Genomic DNA, 18796 nt, shown 5'->3' on the forward strand with positions numbered 1-18796 from the left:
ATCCTCTGCCTTGCGCAAGCTGTTTTATATTCGAAGATGTTTGCGGCTTGCGCCAAAATCAACTAAACTCCTAGCTTACACCACATACACAAGGCCAGTACTAGAATACGCCAACACCGTATGGTTGCCGTATACTGCTACCAGCATTACAAAACTGGAAAGGGTTCAGAGGCAAGCCGTCAAACTTATATGCAATAAGTTTATGCGTACGGACTCACCAACTAATATGTTAATTGATTGTGGGCTTTCTGCACTTAAATTTGGAGCATAACAAGGGCGACTAAAGTACCTGTTCCAACTCTTGCACGATCATTATAAAATCGACGCATATAAGTACATCCGCCTTTTCGGAACCCGCCAAACAAGGCAAAAGCACCCGCGCACTTTAGTCGAATATTCCTGTCATAACGATGCCTTTAGTATTCATTTTTTCCACTCGCCATTAGAGAGTGGAACCGCTTAAGCCTGTCTACCATTAACACGGATTCATTATCTAAATTTTTATGAAGAATCGCGAATAGTAGCCCCTAATAGGAAAACATCAAATAGTTGGAAATCTTTCACCCAGCTCCCGTTCACGTTACGCTGCAGTACACTGCACAATGTACAGCACCTTACGCCTTTGTATGCCTGCATCGCGTGTTGCAAAGTATCCTTTTGCGGCTACTCTGGACTGTTTACTCCTCCTTTATGTTTGATTTCTGTAACATGTTCTTCCTGCTGTTTTTATGATTTTATATAACTTGTTCTACACGCATGCTCGATACTCGTTACTTGGATGTAAATAAAGTGCTACATTGAGACACGTACAGTTGTCAGATCTGTTCGACCAAATTTTTTTGAAATATGAGTCGCGCCCTTCCATTTTCTGGTCGACACCGAACACCTGGTTGTGTAAACAAAACCTGCATGTTTCCATTTTATCAGCTTAAAGAATGTTTATTCACCACTGCTATGTTATCTACCGAGTATCCTTACTGTTATTATCCGTGTTCATTCATGTATACCACCCGGTTCCACTGTTATTGTCTACGTCTGTTTATGTATGCCCACATGATCTGGTCTCAAAGGAGACTGGCAGTATTTCAAATAAATAAATAAATAAAAATTAAGCGCTGAATTCTCTTATGACAGACGTTCCCACAAGGTTACATGAATTGGAAAACCGCATTCTGTATGAATGAAAAAAAAAAGGCCCAGGTTTAACACTTGTAAACGTAGTTATCACGACCGAAAGCAGACACGATGCACGCATTCTTTGCTCGAGGTTTCGCAGCTCGCCGTCTAGCTATGTCTACTGGACGATTGGAACCATCTTTTACTTGCACTTAACAGACAGCCCAGCCTGCGAGCCATCGATTGCGATACTGAGGGACCAAGCGGCGGCCAAGCAGCCTTTGAACAGTCGCCTAGTCACGTGGTTCGTTTACGCTGAAGCTCGTGCACGGACGGCCCATCCGACGCTGAGCGATAAAGTGCAGGCGAAACAGCCGTTTCACTTTCGCCTAGTCACGTGGCACCGCAGTGGCCAGGCTCCGAGCGAGCGAAGCGATGAGAGAAAAAAAAAAGGCGCAGCCTGTGTGCCGGTGGCTGAAAGTCACTCGCAACGCAACGAATTAGTACTTTAAAATATGCCGCGTAGACAGTGCTTTCGCTGTAAAATCATCCAATTACTCTCGGCCCCACTTGGTGAGCTTGAAACTGCGGTAAAGCCGTGAGCAAATGAAGCTGCCGAAAAATTGGGTCAACTCGAGCAAAGCCGAGCGACTCTATAAACGCCCATGAAAGTTATCCGCGGAGTTTGCTTCGCGGAACCACAGCTAAGGCCAAAGCGGCTGCGAAAAATACTGTAAAGATATACGTGCATAAAGTGAACAGTTTGTACTGCGTACGGTCTCGACTATATCGCGGCAGTCGAAAAAAAAAAAAAACGCCTAGAAAGCAACGAGGCAAGGCAATTCGCCGTTTGAACATTGCGGCGAGCTGCGACGCACGCGCTTTCGTAGCTTCGTCGGTGCGGCATGCAGCAACGAAACGAGAGAGAGAACATTCCACATTTCGCCATCTCCCTTGACTGTTATGCGTTCAGTTTACAGCGGTAGCGGCGGTGCGACGGTTATATATGAGTTGTTTGCCCTGCACGATTTGAGAGTCGTTTTGTTCGGCCATCGATCGAGCCGCCGAGTGGAAGTTTTTTAGGGCGCTCTTTCTCCACACGATATATGTTCACCTTCCACAGTCTGCCGCAGTTGGTTCTAGTCCCGATCGTTTTCGCACCCCTGGTTCCCTTAGTCTCGCCATTGCGTTCCAGAGTGCACAAGCTTGCATTCTCTGTCGTGTAGTTTTTTTTAATTCCTGTTTGTAGCGGGTGTTTCGTTTGCCCACCATTACCATCAGGACTTCGGTTCTTCGGTTCTCCGCGAGCGACTTCCTTTCTCTCTCTCTCTCTCTCTCTCTCTCTCTCTCTCTCTGTCTCGTTGTACAGCCATTTTTCTTTAACGCAATGCTAAACGCCATCGTCGCTTGCTGGAACGTTTGGAATTTCAGAACCCGGGCAGGACTCCTTGCTTTGCCACTTTTGATCAATGCTCAGCCCGCGTCGTATTGACTGGCGCACAAAAAGTCAGCGCAGCTCGGTTTCGAAAAAAAAAAAAAAAAAGAAGAATGAATTGTGGCGAGCTTTAGCTGATCTTACCCTCAACAGAGAAAACATTTGAACATTGAGCTGACGGCTCCCGCGCTTTTAAAGGGGCACTAAAGCGTAAAAACAAGCTGGGCTACATGCATTATTTGTCACAGGGTCTTTTTAGTGACGCAGAAAATGTCAAATGCAATGAAAAGTGGTATTCCTACCGCATACTGTTTATCGCTGTATGCTTTGTGACACACGAAATTGTTTATGGCGAATCAGGATTGGTGGGGCTCGTTAAAGGGCTTTTCGGAGCATGATACCAAGATATGAAGACGTGTAGATGAATATTCAGTTCACCTGGGAACTTTTGTTGAGCGTAGGTTTTTGAAAGGTTTGCAAACATCAAGTTGTTTGTGTGAGTAGGACAGGCAGCGGTGTTTGTATCAATGGTGGTTTGGGTGAAATGTTTTTAGCAGGTGTGATGATTTGTCAGGACTTTTATGCGATTGAATGCGACGCATACTGCGGTCCCGTAGTACAGCGAGACGTAAAAAGTGGGATGTTGTGAAACGAGCTTAACAAACGTATATCCTGTCAGTCAGGTCTCTCTGTCCGCCTCTTGATGGAGATGAGTACACACGCACACTTAGTTTCCATATTTACTAAGGGCGCATTTCCCCTCGGAACCTGCACCTCGTTGTCCCTGCAGATGTCTTGAGCAACTTTGCATCCGTGGGCCTCCAGGACAGGCATCCCCGTTCGCTCTCATCAAAGACGAGTCCGTGCCGAAACGAAGCAAAATGGAGAGACGAGGTAGTTGGTGAACATCCGCGAGTGAAACTTGAGCGCAAACAGACACAGGGACGAGAAAGGCAAACGACACCACCGCTTAAACGACGACAAGCGCTGGTGTCGTTTTCCTTTCTCGTCCCTGTGTCTGTTTGCGCTCAAGTTTCACTCATCCGTGTCGAAATGAGCCGGCTCTACGCCGGATAGGGCCGTGGCCCCACCTCGCCCGATCCACGCACGCTGCCAAACCTTCCGCGGCCTGGACCTGCAGCAGTTCCGCGCCCCGCCTACGGTCTTCCCACAGCTGTAATCCCAGAGTGGCTGAAAACCGCGTTCTTGCCGCTGTGGACACCAGCTCCCCCGGGCAAGTGGCCCGACGAGCTGCCTGTCTGAACGAACCAGAACACGTTGGCAGCGGCTGGCAGTTAATAAGGGACAGGGTTGCCACTGAGTTTGGAGTCAATTTCGCCAGACGACGAGCAAGAAGTCGACAAACTTAGCCATTTTAGATGCGAAGCATCTTATGCTCGGGGTGTGTCCCTCCCTCCCTTGTTGTCGTTGTTGTCCGCCGTCCGCACTCTACTGCGCATGTGCATGCGGCCAAACGCTGACGTCAGCGCAGTCCACTATAAAAAGAAATAGTTAGGCGGCGCCCGGTTTCGATCCCATGACTTTCTTGCCGCAACGGGAGGTACGTGGCGCTCTTCCCACTGCGCTACAAACCTTGTGTGTGTGTGTGTGTGTGTGAAACAATAACTTTATTTACACATAAATATACATGTTATGCCGAGTGTTACACATGGTTCAGGAGCAGCTCTGGCAGCGGAGGTGTCGGTTACATGTTTTCAGTGGTAAGATGACAACAAAGGTAAATCCAGGAGAAGAAAAAAAAAGGCAAAGAGAAGCGAGACAAAAAAGAAGGACAATGAGAACAGCAACACAGGCTATACAAAAACGTTCCTTGCTTGATTCCGCTCGAGGGAGCCCGGCACGTGCGCTGGCGATCGGACGCACCTCACATCGGCTCCGCGAGGAATCAACATTTTTCTACAGAATCATCTGACCCTTCTTCTTTGATGTATACGCCCACATTTGCTCGCCAACCACAATCATTCTTTCTTACTCCTACCAACCCTGCGGAAATTGAAGCCGTCATTTCAGGGCTGAAAGCGACTGGTCCTGGCTTAGATAGAATTCAGGGGAAACACATCAAATTGATTTGTCCATTCATTCTTCCAATCTTAAGTTCTGTTTTCAATCTTGTCTTTAAAACCGGTGTGTTCCCAAGCATATTTAAATTGGCTAAAGTTGTTCCGGTCTTCAAAAAAGGCGATCCGAATCAAATAGAAAATTATCGACCGATTTCAGTCCTCCCATTTCTTGACAAAGTGCTTGAAAAGTTAATCGAAAAGAGACTGTCTAACTACTATAAAAAGTTTAATATACTAACTCCCAGTCAATTCGGCTTTCGACCTGGCCTTTCAACAGATAAAGCTTTGGCATGTTTCGTCGATAGTATTAAATTATTCATTGACAAAGGAAATTACGCTGGCTCGGTATTCGTCGACTTATCGAGGGCATTCGACAGTATTGATCACGACATCCTCTTCACTAAGCTTCAGTTATACGGAATAGCTGGACCGCCCCTTCAATTGTTCTAGAGCTTCTTATCAGATAGACAGCAAATTGTTTGCGTAAATGGCACTTTTTCGTCCTCTGCTTTTAACAGGAAAGGCGTCCCTCAAGGCTCTGTTTTAGGGCCGCTTTTATTCCTTACTTACGTAAATGATTTACCGCAGTGCCTCACGCGCTCGAAATGCATTCTATACGCCGACGATACCACCATCTTTTCAGACAATCCTGATGCAGAGATATTAATTTCTGACTTGCAACATGACTTATCTTCTCTTGAAAATTGGTGTGCTAATAACAAACTATCTATTAACTCGTCCAAATCGTCCCTAATGGTATTTCACTCCCCGAATAAAAAGTTGCAAATAAATCCTTGCCTCCATATAGACCTCAATCCCATTCTAGTGCGGAACCAAACACCCATTTTAGGTGTTATTGTTGACACTCACCTAAAGTTCCAATGCCATATCTCCTCCATTTGCAAAAAGATATCATTTGGCATTCGAGCACTTCTTAGAGCTAGACTGTACTTTAGCACGAAAACTCTGTTGGATTTATATTATGCATTTATCCATAGCCACTTGAACTACTGCATCACATCGTGGGGTCGATCGTATAAAAATCACCTTTCACCATTAGAAAAACTTCAAAAACAAGCAATGCGTATAATAACGTTTTCCCCAAAAACGTCACCATCTCTTCCTATCTTTACTCATCTTAATATATTACCTTTGCCAAAGATGTATTTGTATAGCGTTGGAGTTCTATTTTTTGAAGTACTGCATAGCCTCCTAGATCTTGACATCTTCCCCCGCCACATGTTAACCAACCCTAATTGCACTAGATTTTCCTCCCGTCAGAATTTGTTATTGCCCAAGGTAAGAACTAACTATGGCAAATTTAGTCTACTTTTTTCTGCTGTTTCTTTTTGGAATGATGTACCATTGGAAATAAAGACAGTTAGCTCGCTTCAACCATTTAAAAGAAAATTGAAGATGTTCTTAGCTACTCACCAGTAACTCCTAGAAATATTTTTTCTCGTGTGACATGAAAAAAGCCGCTAGGGGGCCACGGAGTGCAGGCGTGCTTCAGATGGGCTCTTTCTACTCAGTGCAGTTATCCCAGTTACCTACGACGCAACTCTGTCTGTGAGCAATCATCGAACTCGCCAAGTGACAAAGAACACGCGGACATCAAACACTGACTGGTACGTGGACTGTAACCACAATAACTGATCACCCGAGTGCGCGACGTGGCCTAAGCCCCAGATCGCCAGGCAGCAGCTCCACGGTGCACGTGGCGCTCGTGGCCGGGTGCGCCGCTCACCGGTGAGCTCGTGGCCGCCTGTTACTGATCCAGCATGCAATCACCGGAGGGAGGAATGACCCAAGAAGAAGAGGAGGAGATGCAAGACGAAACGCCAGAAACCGTAGACCAAGGCGAAAACAACGCCGTAAAAGTAAGTTTCGAAGCAGACAGCGGAAGAACAGTTTACCAAACGCTATGGATGAAAGAAGTCCACAGACGCAGCGCAGCCAAGAAGAAAAAAGAAGAGGAGGGAAAGTCCGAAACCGCTGCAGGGATCAACAGCCTATCGAAAGTTGCCAGCAACCACAGTACCAGTATCGGCAAACCACCCAGAAGAACGGGGAAATCCACGGGCAACAGGTCACCACCTTTGCCGGAGACCGACTACAAAATAGTCTTCAGACCAACTCCCGGGCTTCACCTCGCTAAATGGAAGGACTCCGACGCTGCCCTCGCAATGGCAAGAGCCGTAGACATGCCGCTTCGAGACTTTGTAAACAAAGTGACTACTCAAGTTCAGTGGGCCCAAAATCTACTCGTGGCAAGCACAGCGCACGAGGATATGATCGACCGCCTCACAGCCATCAGACAACTCCAGGTAGGCCCAAACCTGTGCACGTTTACTGCCTATCTCAAACCACTGCCCAACACGAGTGCGGGCGTAGTTGTAGGAATTACAGATTGGCTAACCAATGACAACATAATGGACTACATATCGGCAGAACGCCATGAAATTGTATCAGCCAGACGACTGGGAAACTCGTCAGCGGCCATAATACACTTCAAGGGACCACATGTGCCTTTTTACATAAAGGTACTAGGAGCAATAGCCAGATGCCGCCCCTACCGTAAATCTGTGCAATACTGCAAGGCATGCGGAGATATTGGACATAGGCAGGATGTTTGCTCTTCGCCAAAACCAGAAGTCTGCTCAAAGTGTGGAAAGAAACCAGAAAACGAGGAACACAACTGCAACCCGACGTGCAAGCTCTGCAACTTACCGCATGAGACCGCCGGTAAAGAGTGCAGGCGCCGGTTAAAACCACCCCCACCCCCGCTTCGCACCAGGCAGGCATGGGACCAAACAAGCGGAAAAGCAGCCTGGTCAACGGCTCCCTCAGAGACCAACTGCAACTCATTTGGCCTAAAAAATGCCATGGCCGCAACAGGGGTGCCCTCAGGCATTCTGAAAGAAAGCAGTAGTGAGTCGTCCCCTTCCACCAATTCGAGATCCAGATCACACTCTCGCTCAAGTCAAAGGATCCGTAAAGAGTCGCGATCGCCATCACGATCGCTTTCCAGGCGTGCACAAGGAGACGTGCACAAAGTAGTGTTCTCAGAAGAACACTTCCCTCCCCTTGCACAAGTCTCCTGTCCTTCTAGTACCTGCACTAGCAAAGAAGGACGAGATGCACCCGACTGGGCAGCTGCCTTCGAAGCACTCAGGCGTAACGCTGAAGAGAACACGCGAATTACCAAAGAATTGATGAAAGAACATGCGCTTACGAGATTGTACATGGAAGAAATGCTGAAAGAAATAAAGCAAATGAAATTGCACCAAGCTGGACAAGACAAAGAAGTCAACCAGATGAAGCAGGATCAGGGCACGTTCCAGCAGATGGCTATACAAACGTTCGAGCAAATCCAAGCACAAATTCAGAATATTAACACCACCCTCAAAGAAAACCTGGAAACCCAAAGAAAAATTCAGGGCACATTGGCCACTCTCATAAATGAAAAGACCGAACTAGATCGAAGAGTTACCACCATAGAAGAAAAGGACAGAGCTCGTAAAAAGCCCAAAAGCTACCCGGGAAGAGAAGCAAGAATGGAGGAGACGTTAGACGATGACGACGTATAGCCCCTCTCAACACTTCGACGACAAGAGCGCGGATCGACGACTCAAAATTTGGCAATGGAACTGCAGAACAATTAAGTTAAAGAGACATAATCTTTCACAACTAACTGAAAAGGAAAAACCGGACATCCTGGCCCTTCAAGAGACAGGGACAGATTCATTAACATTGCGGGGATACGAAACGCACATAGCAGATGGCAGGACCCGCACAGCCATCCTAACTTCGAAATATCTAACGACGCAGCAGCATTCAGTCCAACATAGGATTGAAAACACCGTTGTTGAAATTTTGCCTCCAAAGAAGAATCAGACGAGCCTGTTTATATTGAATATATACAGCCCGCCCTCGGACAAACTAGGGGACCTTGACAACCTAATTCGATCCGTCTTGAAAGTGACAAAATGCCATAAACTTATAATGGTTGGGGACTTCAATGCACCCCACGTAGCATGGGGATATACCCGAACTCTGAAGAAAGGGGCTGAAGTCCACAATGTGGCCCAACAATACCGCCTCACCCTGTGGAACGACACACAACACCCCACCAAGATCGGCAATAGCGTGTCGAAAGACACAAAAATCCATTATATACACAGACTCATTGAGTGTTGTGACAGCACTGCTGCATTATGGAAAACCAAGTAGGAACTTGGTTTTCCATATGAAAATTAACTTTCGCAAGACTGTTATACTCTCCTTCCATAAGAGCACTTTTCCTTCCCATTTCGATTACAGAATTGACCAGGAAACTTTACAGAGGGTCTCAAAATATAAGTATTTGGGTGTCATAATTACGCATAATTTATCTTGGTCGTCACACATTGACTACATCTGCAATAAATCATTAAAAAAGTTAGGTTACCTCCGCCGTACACTAAGGAACTCTCCTAAAGAAACTAAATTAATGTTCTACAAGTCTCTAATCCGGCCTGTTCTCGAATACGCCTCCCCAGTCTGGAGCCCTTACAAACATATGGAAATAAATCAAATTGAGGGCATTCAAAAGAAAGCGGTTCGATTTATTTGTCGCCGCTACGACCATTATTTTTCGCCGTCATCAACACTGTCTTCATTGAATTTGACACCACTCTCAGATCGCAGGCGCGTTGATGCGCTAAAATTTATGCATTGCATCATAAATGGCTCCTGTCGCCTTTCTCAAAATACCCTAATAAGTTACGCCGAACCACGTACGACTAGAAGCCAATCAAAATTAAACCTGGTCCCCTACTTCGCCCGCACCAACACTTTCAAATATAGTTTTTTTCCACTTGCCGTAGAACAATGGAACTTGATGCCCTATTCCACCCGCTGTCTTCCTTTGACTGAATTCCTGTCCGCGCTTTCCTCGTCCTAATACGTATTAAAGTGTTCATGCCAGTGCTCGTGTTCCATTACAATACATATATGGGGTATTTGTTTTTTTTTTCTGTGATTTCTGTGTACTTTTTCCTTTGGTCATCTCCCCTCCCTCTTCTTGTTGTCATGTGCCTCGGTCTGTTGGTAGTTAGCTCTGGATGTATGCTTTCTGTACCCCCCACTCCTGCTAAAGCCCCATGGGGCTGCAGTATGTACAAATAAATAAATAAATAAATAAATAAATAAATAAATAAATAAATAAATAAACATTGTGCTGAACAGGTTAGTTAAAGAGACAATGGCAGCCTACGCTTTAAAACAGGTCATAGTCGTGTGTTGGGTGCCTGGACACAGTGGCATTCCTGGTAATGAACTCGCAGACCAGAGCGCCGCTGCGGCAGCACTTCGCTGCAGCGTCGACGTTCAGCAGCTTCCCTATCTTGACTGGAAACCATTCATTCGAAAGGAAATCCGACAACGCTGGCAGCAACACTGGGACACTCAGACAGATAACAAAATCCACACTATAAAACCCCAATTAGGGAGCTACTACACAGAAAAACACAACAGAACAACGGAAGTATACATGTGCAGATTACGAATAGGCCATACATACGCTACTCACTCGCACCTTCTGCAGGGCAAACCACCGCCACAATGCGACAGGTGCGGACATCGCCTATCTGTCAGCCATGTCTTAGTTGAGTGTGGGTACTTCCACAAGGCAAGGAAAAAGCACTTCCGGGAACTCTACACTCACACGATTCCTCTTCATCCCTCGATGTTTTTAGCTGATCAACCCTCAATTCCAAGTAAACGCCTTTTTGCTTACCTGGGAGACATTGGCTTTTTAAACCGCATATCATACCACGTGTAACCTCGGGGCCCCTCAGAGTGGGAGGACGCTATGAGTGTCTATTTATTTTTTTTTTTTACATTCTTACCCTGCCATTCCCATTCCCCCAATTTTATTGTTGTTTTAAATGAGGGGCTGTATACACCCCCACACTAACCTCTTTTAAAATCGTCACATTTACAGCACCATTCTATTAAAACATCATTCAAAATGATCAACCATTGCGTTGGCGCTCTTTGGCCATCGTTGCCCTTGCGCCATAAAACAAACAGATACAGATACAGGGTTTGTTAGTTGTTTTTTTTTGCGCAAGAATAAATAAATTAAACATCGAAACTCAAAATGAGCCCATTAGCCTGCATTTGGACAAGGGGATGCGCGAACAAAAAGTGGTTCCTTGACCACCAGGGATTTTGACCACCTGGGGATCTTTATCGTGCGCCGAAATCACGTACACACGGGCGTTTTTGCTTTTCGCCTCCATCAGAAAAGCGGCCGCCGCGGCCGGGAATCGAACCCGCGACCTCGTGCTCAGCAGCGCAACGCCTTAGCCACTGAGCCACCGCGGCGGGTCACCCCCAAACAAGGCGACGCGCGCCAGGGGGCGCTTCACGGCACACTAAACTGTTTTACATCGTTTTTGTTCAAAAGGGTGTAGTATAAGTGGAAAGGGATGTTGGGAGGGGGGGGGGGGGGCATTACACCTTTTTTTTTAATTTCAACAGCCTTATTCGTAGATCTACACCCTTTTTGTGAGGACAAACGTGTGTTGACAAGCTTCAACGCCCTTGGTTTTAGGGGCGAAGCTCCTAATGCCATGGGTCTGTCCATCCCTTGTGTCTCGTGGTACGTGACCGCCGCATGCTTTCGGAGATGTCGCAAAGTGGGCCGCGTTGCACGCGCAAGAACCGGCTGCAACCGGCAGCGCAAACTCGGCACCGGGAGCGCGAGCTTGTCTGTGTTCGCCAACGGAGGCGCGAGTGCACGTGCACTGCGAGGGGGGGATCACGCAAGAGATCACGCCACGAACGCAGGCAGTCGTTCTCGGAGATCGAACGGGACGCAAGGACCTTTGCTCGTTTCCTCTCGTCTTGTTGGGGCACAAGTTCGCCCTAAATAAAAGTTATTTCTTTACCGTTGTGTTCCATCCTACGTGACAAATTGTGGTGGAGGTGCGGGGCAGTCCTCGATGGCGCGGGGTCTTTCACCAGGTCTGGGCCTGGGAGCATTGACTCCGAAAATAAAAGTTGATTTGTACAATGTACGCACACAGTCTTACGTCTTTCTTAATGATGTAATGGGCGAACTTTCACGGGAGAGTTACGGTTACCGATGATCTCCCCCTCTCGAGCTTCGCCCCACTTATCATCATTCATTCCGTGAATATGGCGTGATTTTTTTTGTTATGCTGTTGAAAGGGTGTGGAAAAGGTGTTCATCTGCTGATTGATTAAGGCCACGCATGCATGCACAATCGCACTGAAAAGTAGAAGGCATACTTTCACACCCTCCTACACACCTCCTAAAAAATCTTCAAAATAAAAAAAAATTGCTCGTCTCCAATGGTCGCTCGTTTCCATATACGGTGCGTTTCATGGCCAAAGTCCAGCTTTGGCACGTGAAACATCAATTTGAACTTTTAAAATGAAAACAAGACTATATATACACGCTAAACATTACAACCTTATTATCTAAAAAAGGCGTAGTATATATGTGGAATAAGTGAATTATGAAGTCATTGCGCCCTTTCGTTCAGTATCCAGGTACCTAATTTGCAGCTTGACACCCTTTTTGTGTGGCGAAAAGGGTGTTGACCGACTTGAACGCCCTTGGTTTTCTGTAGGGTGTTGGTAGTGTGGGAAAAGGGTGTACAGTTGCAAAAAAAAAAAAGAAACAAACCATAAAAAACCCAGTGAAGCTGAGGGTCGACCTAGCTTCTTGCGGTGCTTCTAAGTTTTGCTAAGCTTTGTTAGGTTTTGCAATGTTCTTGCTACGCTATGGTAACTGCTGAGGGGTGAGGACAAGTTAATTGGGATTTTTCAAGGCCGTTACAGTGTATCCCCCCCCCCAAGGGGGAAGAAGCAAGCGAGGTCGACCCTCGGCTCCGCCGTTTCTGCAGCCTTGCAGCTCGCTCTGGTGCACGCTGCGCCCATTTTTGTTTTACTGGTGCCTCTAAAATAGTACAGCGAGGGGTGCGCATGCGCATTCACGCCTTGCGCGCATACTCAAACAAGATCGAAAGTCGGCTTCACTGTTATACGACCTTATCTGCGGTAGTGCACCCTTTACAGGCGGTGCACTTCTTTTCCTTGGAATTTTTTGCTAGCTCCGCCGAACCTGGCAGCTCAAGCTTAAACAGCTCTGCGGGTAATAAATCGCGCCAATTCATATTGTGTCAAACATCGTAAGGTACAAAACATCCCCCACCGCCTGTGGAGTCCACCAGTGTAAACGGGGATAACATACCTCCGAATTAAGTTGGAGGTCTTTTACACCTGTTTTCTTAGTTGGCGGTCTTTCACACCCTTTTTTCTTAGTTACCGACGCCCTAATTTGTAGCTGTACACCCATGTGGGAAAAAGGGTGTTGACATAATGAGCACCCTTCTTGGTGGGTGTTGAAATGGTGTGGACTATCTGTTCGGCATTTAATTCTATGGCTTATTGATCATAATAACCCTTTCGTGATTAAAACGTTTTTGGGAATACGCATGCTGACTTGTATAGGCTCACACGAAAATGCATAATTCCAAAATCAGCGCTGATTTTTGTGACAAGCCCACCGAATGTATCAGAGGGCTGCATGCTGCACGCTCAGTCTAGCCACATTGTCACGCGTAGCTGCACTGACCACACCCTTTTTAGGGTGTTCACAACAACACCCTTTTTTTCATTCTTACCCCCTCTTTTAGCCAAAGTACCTTTTAAATGTGTACGCCATGGGACAAGATTTTAGTTTAATGTAGCACTTATTGGTGGTGGTGGTGGTGGCGGCGGGCTTCCCGTGTAGCTTCGCTTCCGTCGCCACTGCCACAACGCGATTAGGTCATCTGTGGTGGCGTAGCCAGACCGGGCTTTATTGACGGACACTCGGCCTCCCCGACGGGCAACGGGCCTGGGTTCTGTTGCAGGAGGCCCGCGGTTGAGCCCGCGGGTTGGGAGTGGTGCTTAGGTTGGGCCTCGCTCGCCAGATCGTGGGCCCGCCGGTCACCAGTGTTGCCTGCGTGACCTGGCACCCACTTGATGAGATGGATGACATGCCGGCCTCTCTGAGCGTTTGCGCGCGTACTATTTGGATTTTATGCTCCGCGGGTACAACAGTGGGTGTGAGGGCCATCCTCAACATATCACTCACCGAGTTTAAACAATAAATACGGCATAAAGCTGCATTATCGCAATTGACCATGCAACTGCCAAGTGCAATCAGCAGTGTTTGATTCACAAACCAAACCAGAGCTTTATATTCATGAGCGACGGTATAGCTATTGCTGTTACATCAGCATAGCTATTGCTGTTACATCTGTCAGAAGTGCATTGTGCCACCACCACTCACATCACACGGAAAGTTGACAACTCGAAATTCAAGTCTGCTTTTATCAGGTTGTCGGCACTGCTTACACACTTGTAACGCTCATTAATGTCCAGGTGGCAACTGAGGAGGAAACCACTTTTGCCGAAAAATGTTTCTCAATAGGAGTGTGTTAAGACATGACGGCCAGAAGGCAGCCAAGCAATCATGATCCTAGTTAAAGGAGTCATGAGGACAAAACACAAGTTCGATTCATTCGAAAGATTGCCTCGTTAGAATCATAATGCCACCACTGTTAACGCACACTTCGCTTAAATAAGCTACATAATTAGGAAAAAACGGAGTGGCCATGCGACTCACTAGCTCATTTCCCGCAACAGAACCTATGATATCATATCAGCCCAGCTGTGCGATTGGCCGAGGACGGAAAAAGCAAACGCAAATTAGGCACTGCTTATAGGCTTTCCGAACGAACTATTTGCGCTTAAGTGTAATGCATATTCATTTTACAGCAGTAAGAATGATGCAGAAAACAATGGAAGTTACGAAAACACACGTAAGCATAGAAGTACCGATGCGCACTGCTGTTGATACTGGGTGCACTATGCTTGTTTTAGGTGCACAGCAGTCCGCCGCTTTGAAGTAGTCTTACAGGACACTGGCCGATTGGCGTAAGCGGCGGCGTCTTACGTGACCCTGTTTGTCGAGGATACCCCAGGTTTCACGAGACGATCACTTTTTACAGTAACGAAAACAAGCCAGGTGCAAATACGCTCAAAAACAAAGCAACGGCGGACAACGGTTCGTGGATGACCTGGGAGGGCTGACGGACAGCAAGGCCGCAAACCCGAATGACGCAGTGGAATTTCATTTGAATACACGCGCTCATGACGTCATTGCTGAAATTACGAAAACCTACGATTTGGCGAGAGAATCAAAATTTTAACCTAAATTGATCAATTTTTCAGTGAATACGGCATCATTTGATGCCGGACAAGCGCTGGGGGCACTATAAAACGCGAAATCTTTCGAATAAAACAAGTATTCTGTCTTCATGGCTCCTTTGTGTATACAACGGCCGTTCCCTTAATTTGAAGTCACAGAAAGAAGCCAAAGTGCCCACTCCTTCAATTAAGCACAGCTACTCCAAGGCAGACACAAAGCTGGAACACTGAAGACTACACGAGGTTGCAGCTGTGCTATGACGATTCCTAAATGGCAACAAGCCAACTTTTCCATTTAATTAATGTCGGGAGCAAAAGTATGGAGTCCACACAAGTGGCGGCCAAAATGTATTGCAGGGCCATCATGCGAAAGAGCTTCTGCTGTCGATACACTGGTTGTGCGTCCCATTTTAACTGCATGCACCTTCGTTGATACGCTTTTAGTACGAAAAAGGACTGAGCTGTTTCGCTTCGGTTGCCCATGTGTCACACCTTCCCTAAGTGTTCTCGCTGAGCAATGATGAACGATGTAATTAGCGTAGAATGATAAGCTGAACCAGTGGGCCGCTCTTGTTACTCCTTATCACGAACTCAAGCATACGACATGCTTCATTCAAACAAGGCCAGAGTATGCAATTATTTTACTCTTGAGTCCCAGATTGTATAGGAAGTGCAACGATGATTGAAGAAGACGGAGTAACAATAAAGAACAAAAACACAGATGACAATAATGCGCACACATATAGCAACTGCAAATTCAGCCACTCACTGGGGCCACCTTTGAAAAGAGGCACAACATGTGCAGCTGAAGCAACACTGTTCAGTCACTCTGCTTACCAACACTGCATCAACGCATAGGTGCAAACTATGATGTGTGCAGTTAAAATAAGCGACACAGCCTTTATCTCGGCAGCAGTCGCCCTTCCCAAGGGTGGCACTGCAGTGTGTTTTGGTTGGTGCTTGCGTGGAATCCAGACTTTAGCTCCCGACAGTACACATTTGGCCATGTGGAATGGTTATCGATTGATTTCAAAGAATGAGTCAGTTTCACACAAACACCAGTATACTCAGCAGGTGACGAGCCTATTGTATACAGTGGGTGTACCCCAGAAGCAACACAGAACAGTATATCTGCTTTACCCCAACGAGCGTGCACTCTGACTGCTTGAACACTCCTGACACAAACAAGAGCACACTCAATCAGCCTAGCACACACCCAACCCAGACAAATGAGTAGACTGGGTCACTCACTAATGTTTCAATACACGGCTCTTGAAACTCCTATTGTCAGCTGTTAAGAGAGGTTTTGCGTGTACTTATACAACTGCATGGTGTTGCTACAAAGCATATCCCTGCCTATGAAAAGCACTGCCCGTAGGATTACACCACCAGCGCCCGCACGCAAAACAAACTTCGGTGCAAGCGTGCTGTTGAGCACTGTTGCGCAGTGTACATGACGCTGTCGGCGTAAATAAATGCTGCCGGCTGCTGTCTGCAACAATCTTCGTGGATGTCTAGCTTACTGCAAAAAAATTTAAAATCGTGCGCGCGCTTACACGAATTGTCGCGGTCAATGCGGTGAACAGCATCACGGCAGCACATCACATGCAACGTCCCACCGCAATGATTTCTTTGGCTCGCTTCACGGTGTATCACGGTCGGAACTTTTAGAAACCAGTGGCACACAACAGTCGCCCGTACACAGCGCATCGGCGCGAGACCCTGGCCGTAGTCGTTGCCGCACCGCGAACTCCCACGGGCCACGGTCGGAACTTTTAGAAACCAGTGGCACACAAAAGTCGCCCGTTCACAGAGCATCGGCGCGAAACCCTGGCCATAGTCGTTGCCGCACCGCGAATTCCCACGGACGCACACAGAACTGACCGCTTGCTGGTTTGTCACTCCTTGGGCCATTTTGGACGATGGCGAGCACAAATGACGCTGTCAATTTCTTCAAACACACTCCCGCTCACCCAAAAACAACGACAGACCAGCTGTCACCAACATAAACATCGGGGTATGCTTGCTTCCGTAATATCGCGGCACTGCGGATCTCAAACTAAGCGCCGTGCAGGTATGCTTCCGTCGGCACAAACAAATGCTTTGTGAATTTATACCTCGATTCAAGCAGTCACAAAATAGTCGCGACGTACTATAAGCCGGTGCGACTATTTTCCTCCGCATCGCTTCGCTTGAGCAACGCCGCCATGTTGTTTAGCCTGAAACCTTCTGATAGCCCTGATTGGCCAGTAGGAGGTCGGTAGGAACCAATCAGGGCGTCGGGTGATGGCTGGCGAAACGCGTCATCCTCGCGGACCGGCAAAAAGTTGAAGTTGGCCATCTCCTGGCGGAAAGCGATTTTCGGCCGGAATGCACCGCGTTCCGGCCGCCGGAATGATTTTGGACGGGACGGAACGACCTCGCCGGAGGTACCGTTTATAGGCCTTTAGCCTTATTCGTTAAGGGTCTTGCTTCCGTCACCAGTTCATCCGGCCAGGGAGCGATGCCCCGTAAGCTGGGCTGCTTCTCGGAGCCTCCTTCTTCTCGGAACCTCCTTCTCCTCGTTTTCGGTGATCGCATCGAGTGTTGGTAGGCCGGCTTTCTGGTACTGCAACTTTTCTCCTTTCGAGTGACGGGGGAGACCAGTGACTATGCGCAGCGCAGCCCTGTACACCACTTCAAGAATTCTTATGAGAAAAATTTCCCCGCATTTCCCCGAGGGGAAGAATGTGAAAGGGCGAATGCAGGAGTTGAATTTGCGCGGTTCGGTAATGTTCGCGAAAGAGAGATCACACACACACACACAACTACAAAGAAAGAAAGATGCATATATTCACAGGCACCTATTTGTGTTGTCGTTGTACTTGATTGCTAGAGCGGATCTCAGCTTTGAAATTTCGTGTCAGTACTCCTTTAAGCGGGTGCATTAGCCCTTCTCACGCCCGATTCCTGGCCAATCCCCCACGTGGGTATGTGCCATGTCAGCGGCCAGGCAGCGCGCGCCCATCTCCCCCCGTTGCCAAGGAAGACGAGGAGATTCCTGGCCAATCCCCCACGTGGATATGTGCCATGTCAGCGGCCAGGCAGCGCGCGCCCATCTCCCCCCGTTGCCAAGGAAGACGAGGAGCGCGCGCACCCGCAGCTGTTGCTATGTGTACGGACGGCGGTCACCGGAATTCAGGGTCGCTTATAAAGTGCATTCGCACTTAATAAATCACATTGCACTATACGCAGCCCGCGACACGAGGACGGCCTGTACTAGGGTGCGCGCCATCTGCATGGCGGCGCCTCCGAGTTTTTTTGATATTCAAATTTGCTGCCACTTTAGTTTTAGATGCCTATGCCATTGCTCCGCTCCTCGCTGCCTCCACATAATTGCCAGTGCTGGCCACTGCTCCTGTCGCGAGGGAAGCCGATCTTCTTTCTCTCTTGCCGTGCGGAATTCGCGATGCCCCTCTCTTCTCGCAGATCCTTGGCGGGCAAAGATGTTCACCTTCAGCAAACCCGGATTCCTTACTCTGGTGGCGAGGCTGGTTCGCACCAAGGACCCTGCCTCTGATGTCACAGAATCCAAGACACAGCTCAAGGTGAGCGCCTTCAGCGGGATAATTAGTGACGCCTTTAATTCTCACCAGCGGGTTTTCAATTACCCACGTAGAGTGGTTTCGCGAAATTCGGGAATTGGCGATGCTGTCTGTGTGGGTCATGGGGGAAAGAACAGAGTCCCCGACGTCCCCTCTACTGAAGCTGCTCCGCCTTTTTCGGAGGTCGCTCTTTATCGCTTGTACTCTGCGCGCACGCGCCACGTGCCCCCTCCTTCGCTCGCTCCCCTGTCGTCTGCTTCGTCTCTTCCTTCTGACCGTTGGCCACCGGCAGGGCCGCGCAGTGAC

General features: G+C 47.8%; 1 protein-coding gene across 3 annotated transcripts in view; it reads left to right on the forward strand.

Annotated features, from left to right (window-relative positions):
• The window catches only part of LOC144144303 (putative cationic amino acid transporter), a 234690-nt gene that overhangs the window by 106643 nt on the left and 109251 nt on the right, over window positions 1-18796 (forward strand). For all 3 annotated transcript variants that reach the window (XM_077675685.1, XM_077675683.1, XM_077675684.1), the window contains one exon: window positions 18375-18493. In XM_077675685.1, coding sequence (XP_077531811.1) covers window positions 18392-18493 — 102 coding nt within the window. In that variant the 5' untranslated portion in view covers window positions 18375-18391. The remainder of the gene's footprint in view (window positions 1-18374; window positions 18494-18796) is intronic.

This window comes from Haemaphysalis longicornis, unplaced genomic scaffold (assembly GCF_048455015.1).
Source record: "Haemaphysalis longicornis isolate Haplotype H1 unplaced genomic scaffold, Haemaphysalis longicornis Haplotype H1 scaffold_7, whole genome shotgun sequence".
Lineage (NCBI taxonomy): Eukaryota > Metazoa > Arthropoda > Arachnida > Ixodida > Ixodidae > Haemaphysalis > Haemaphysalis longicornis.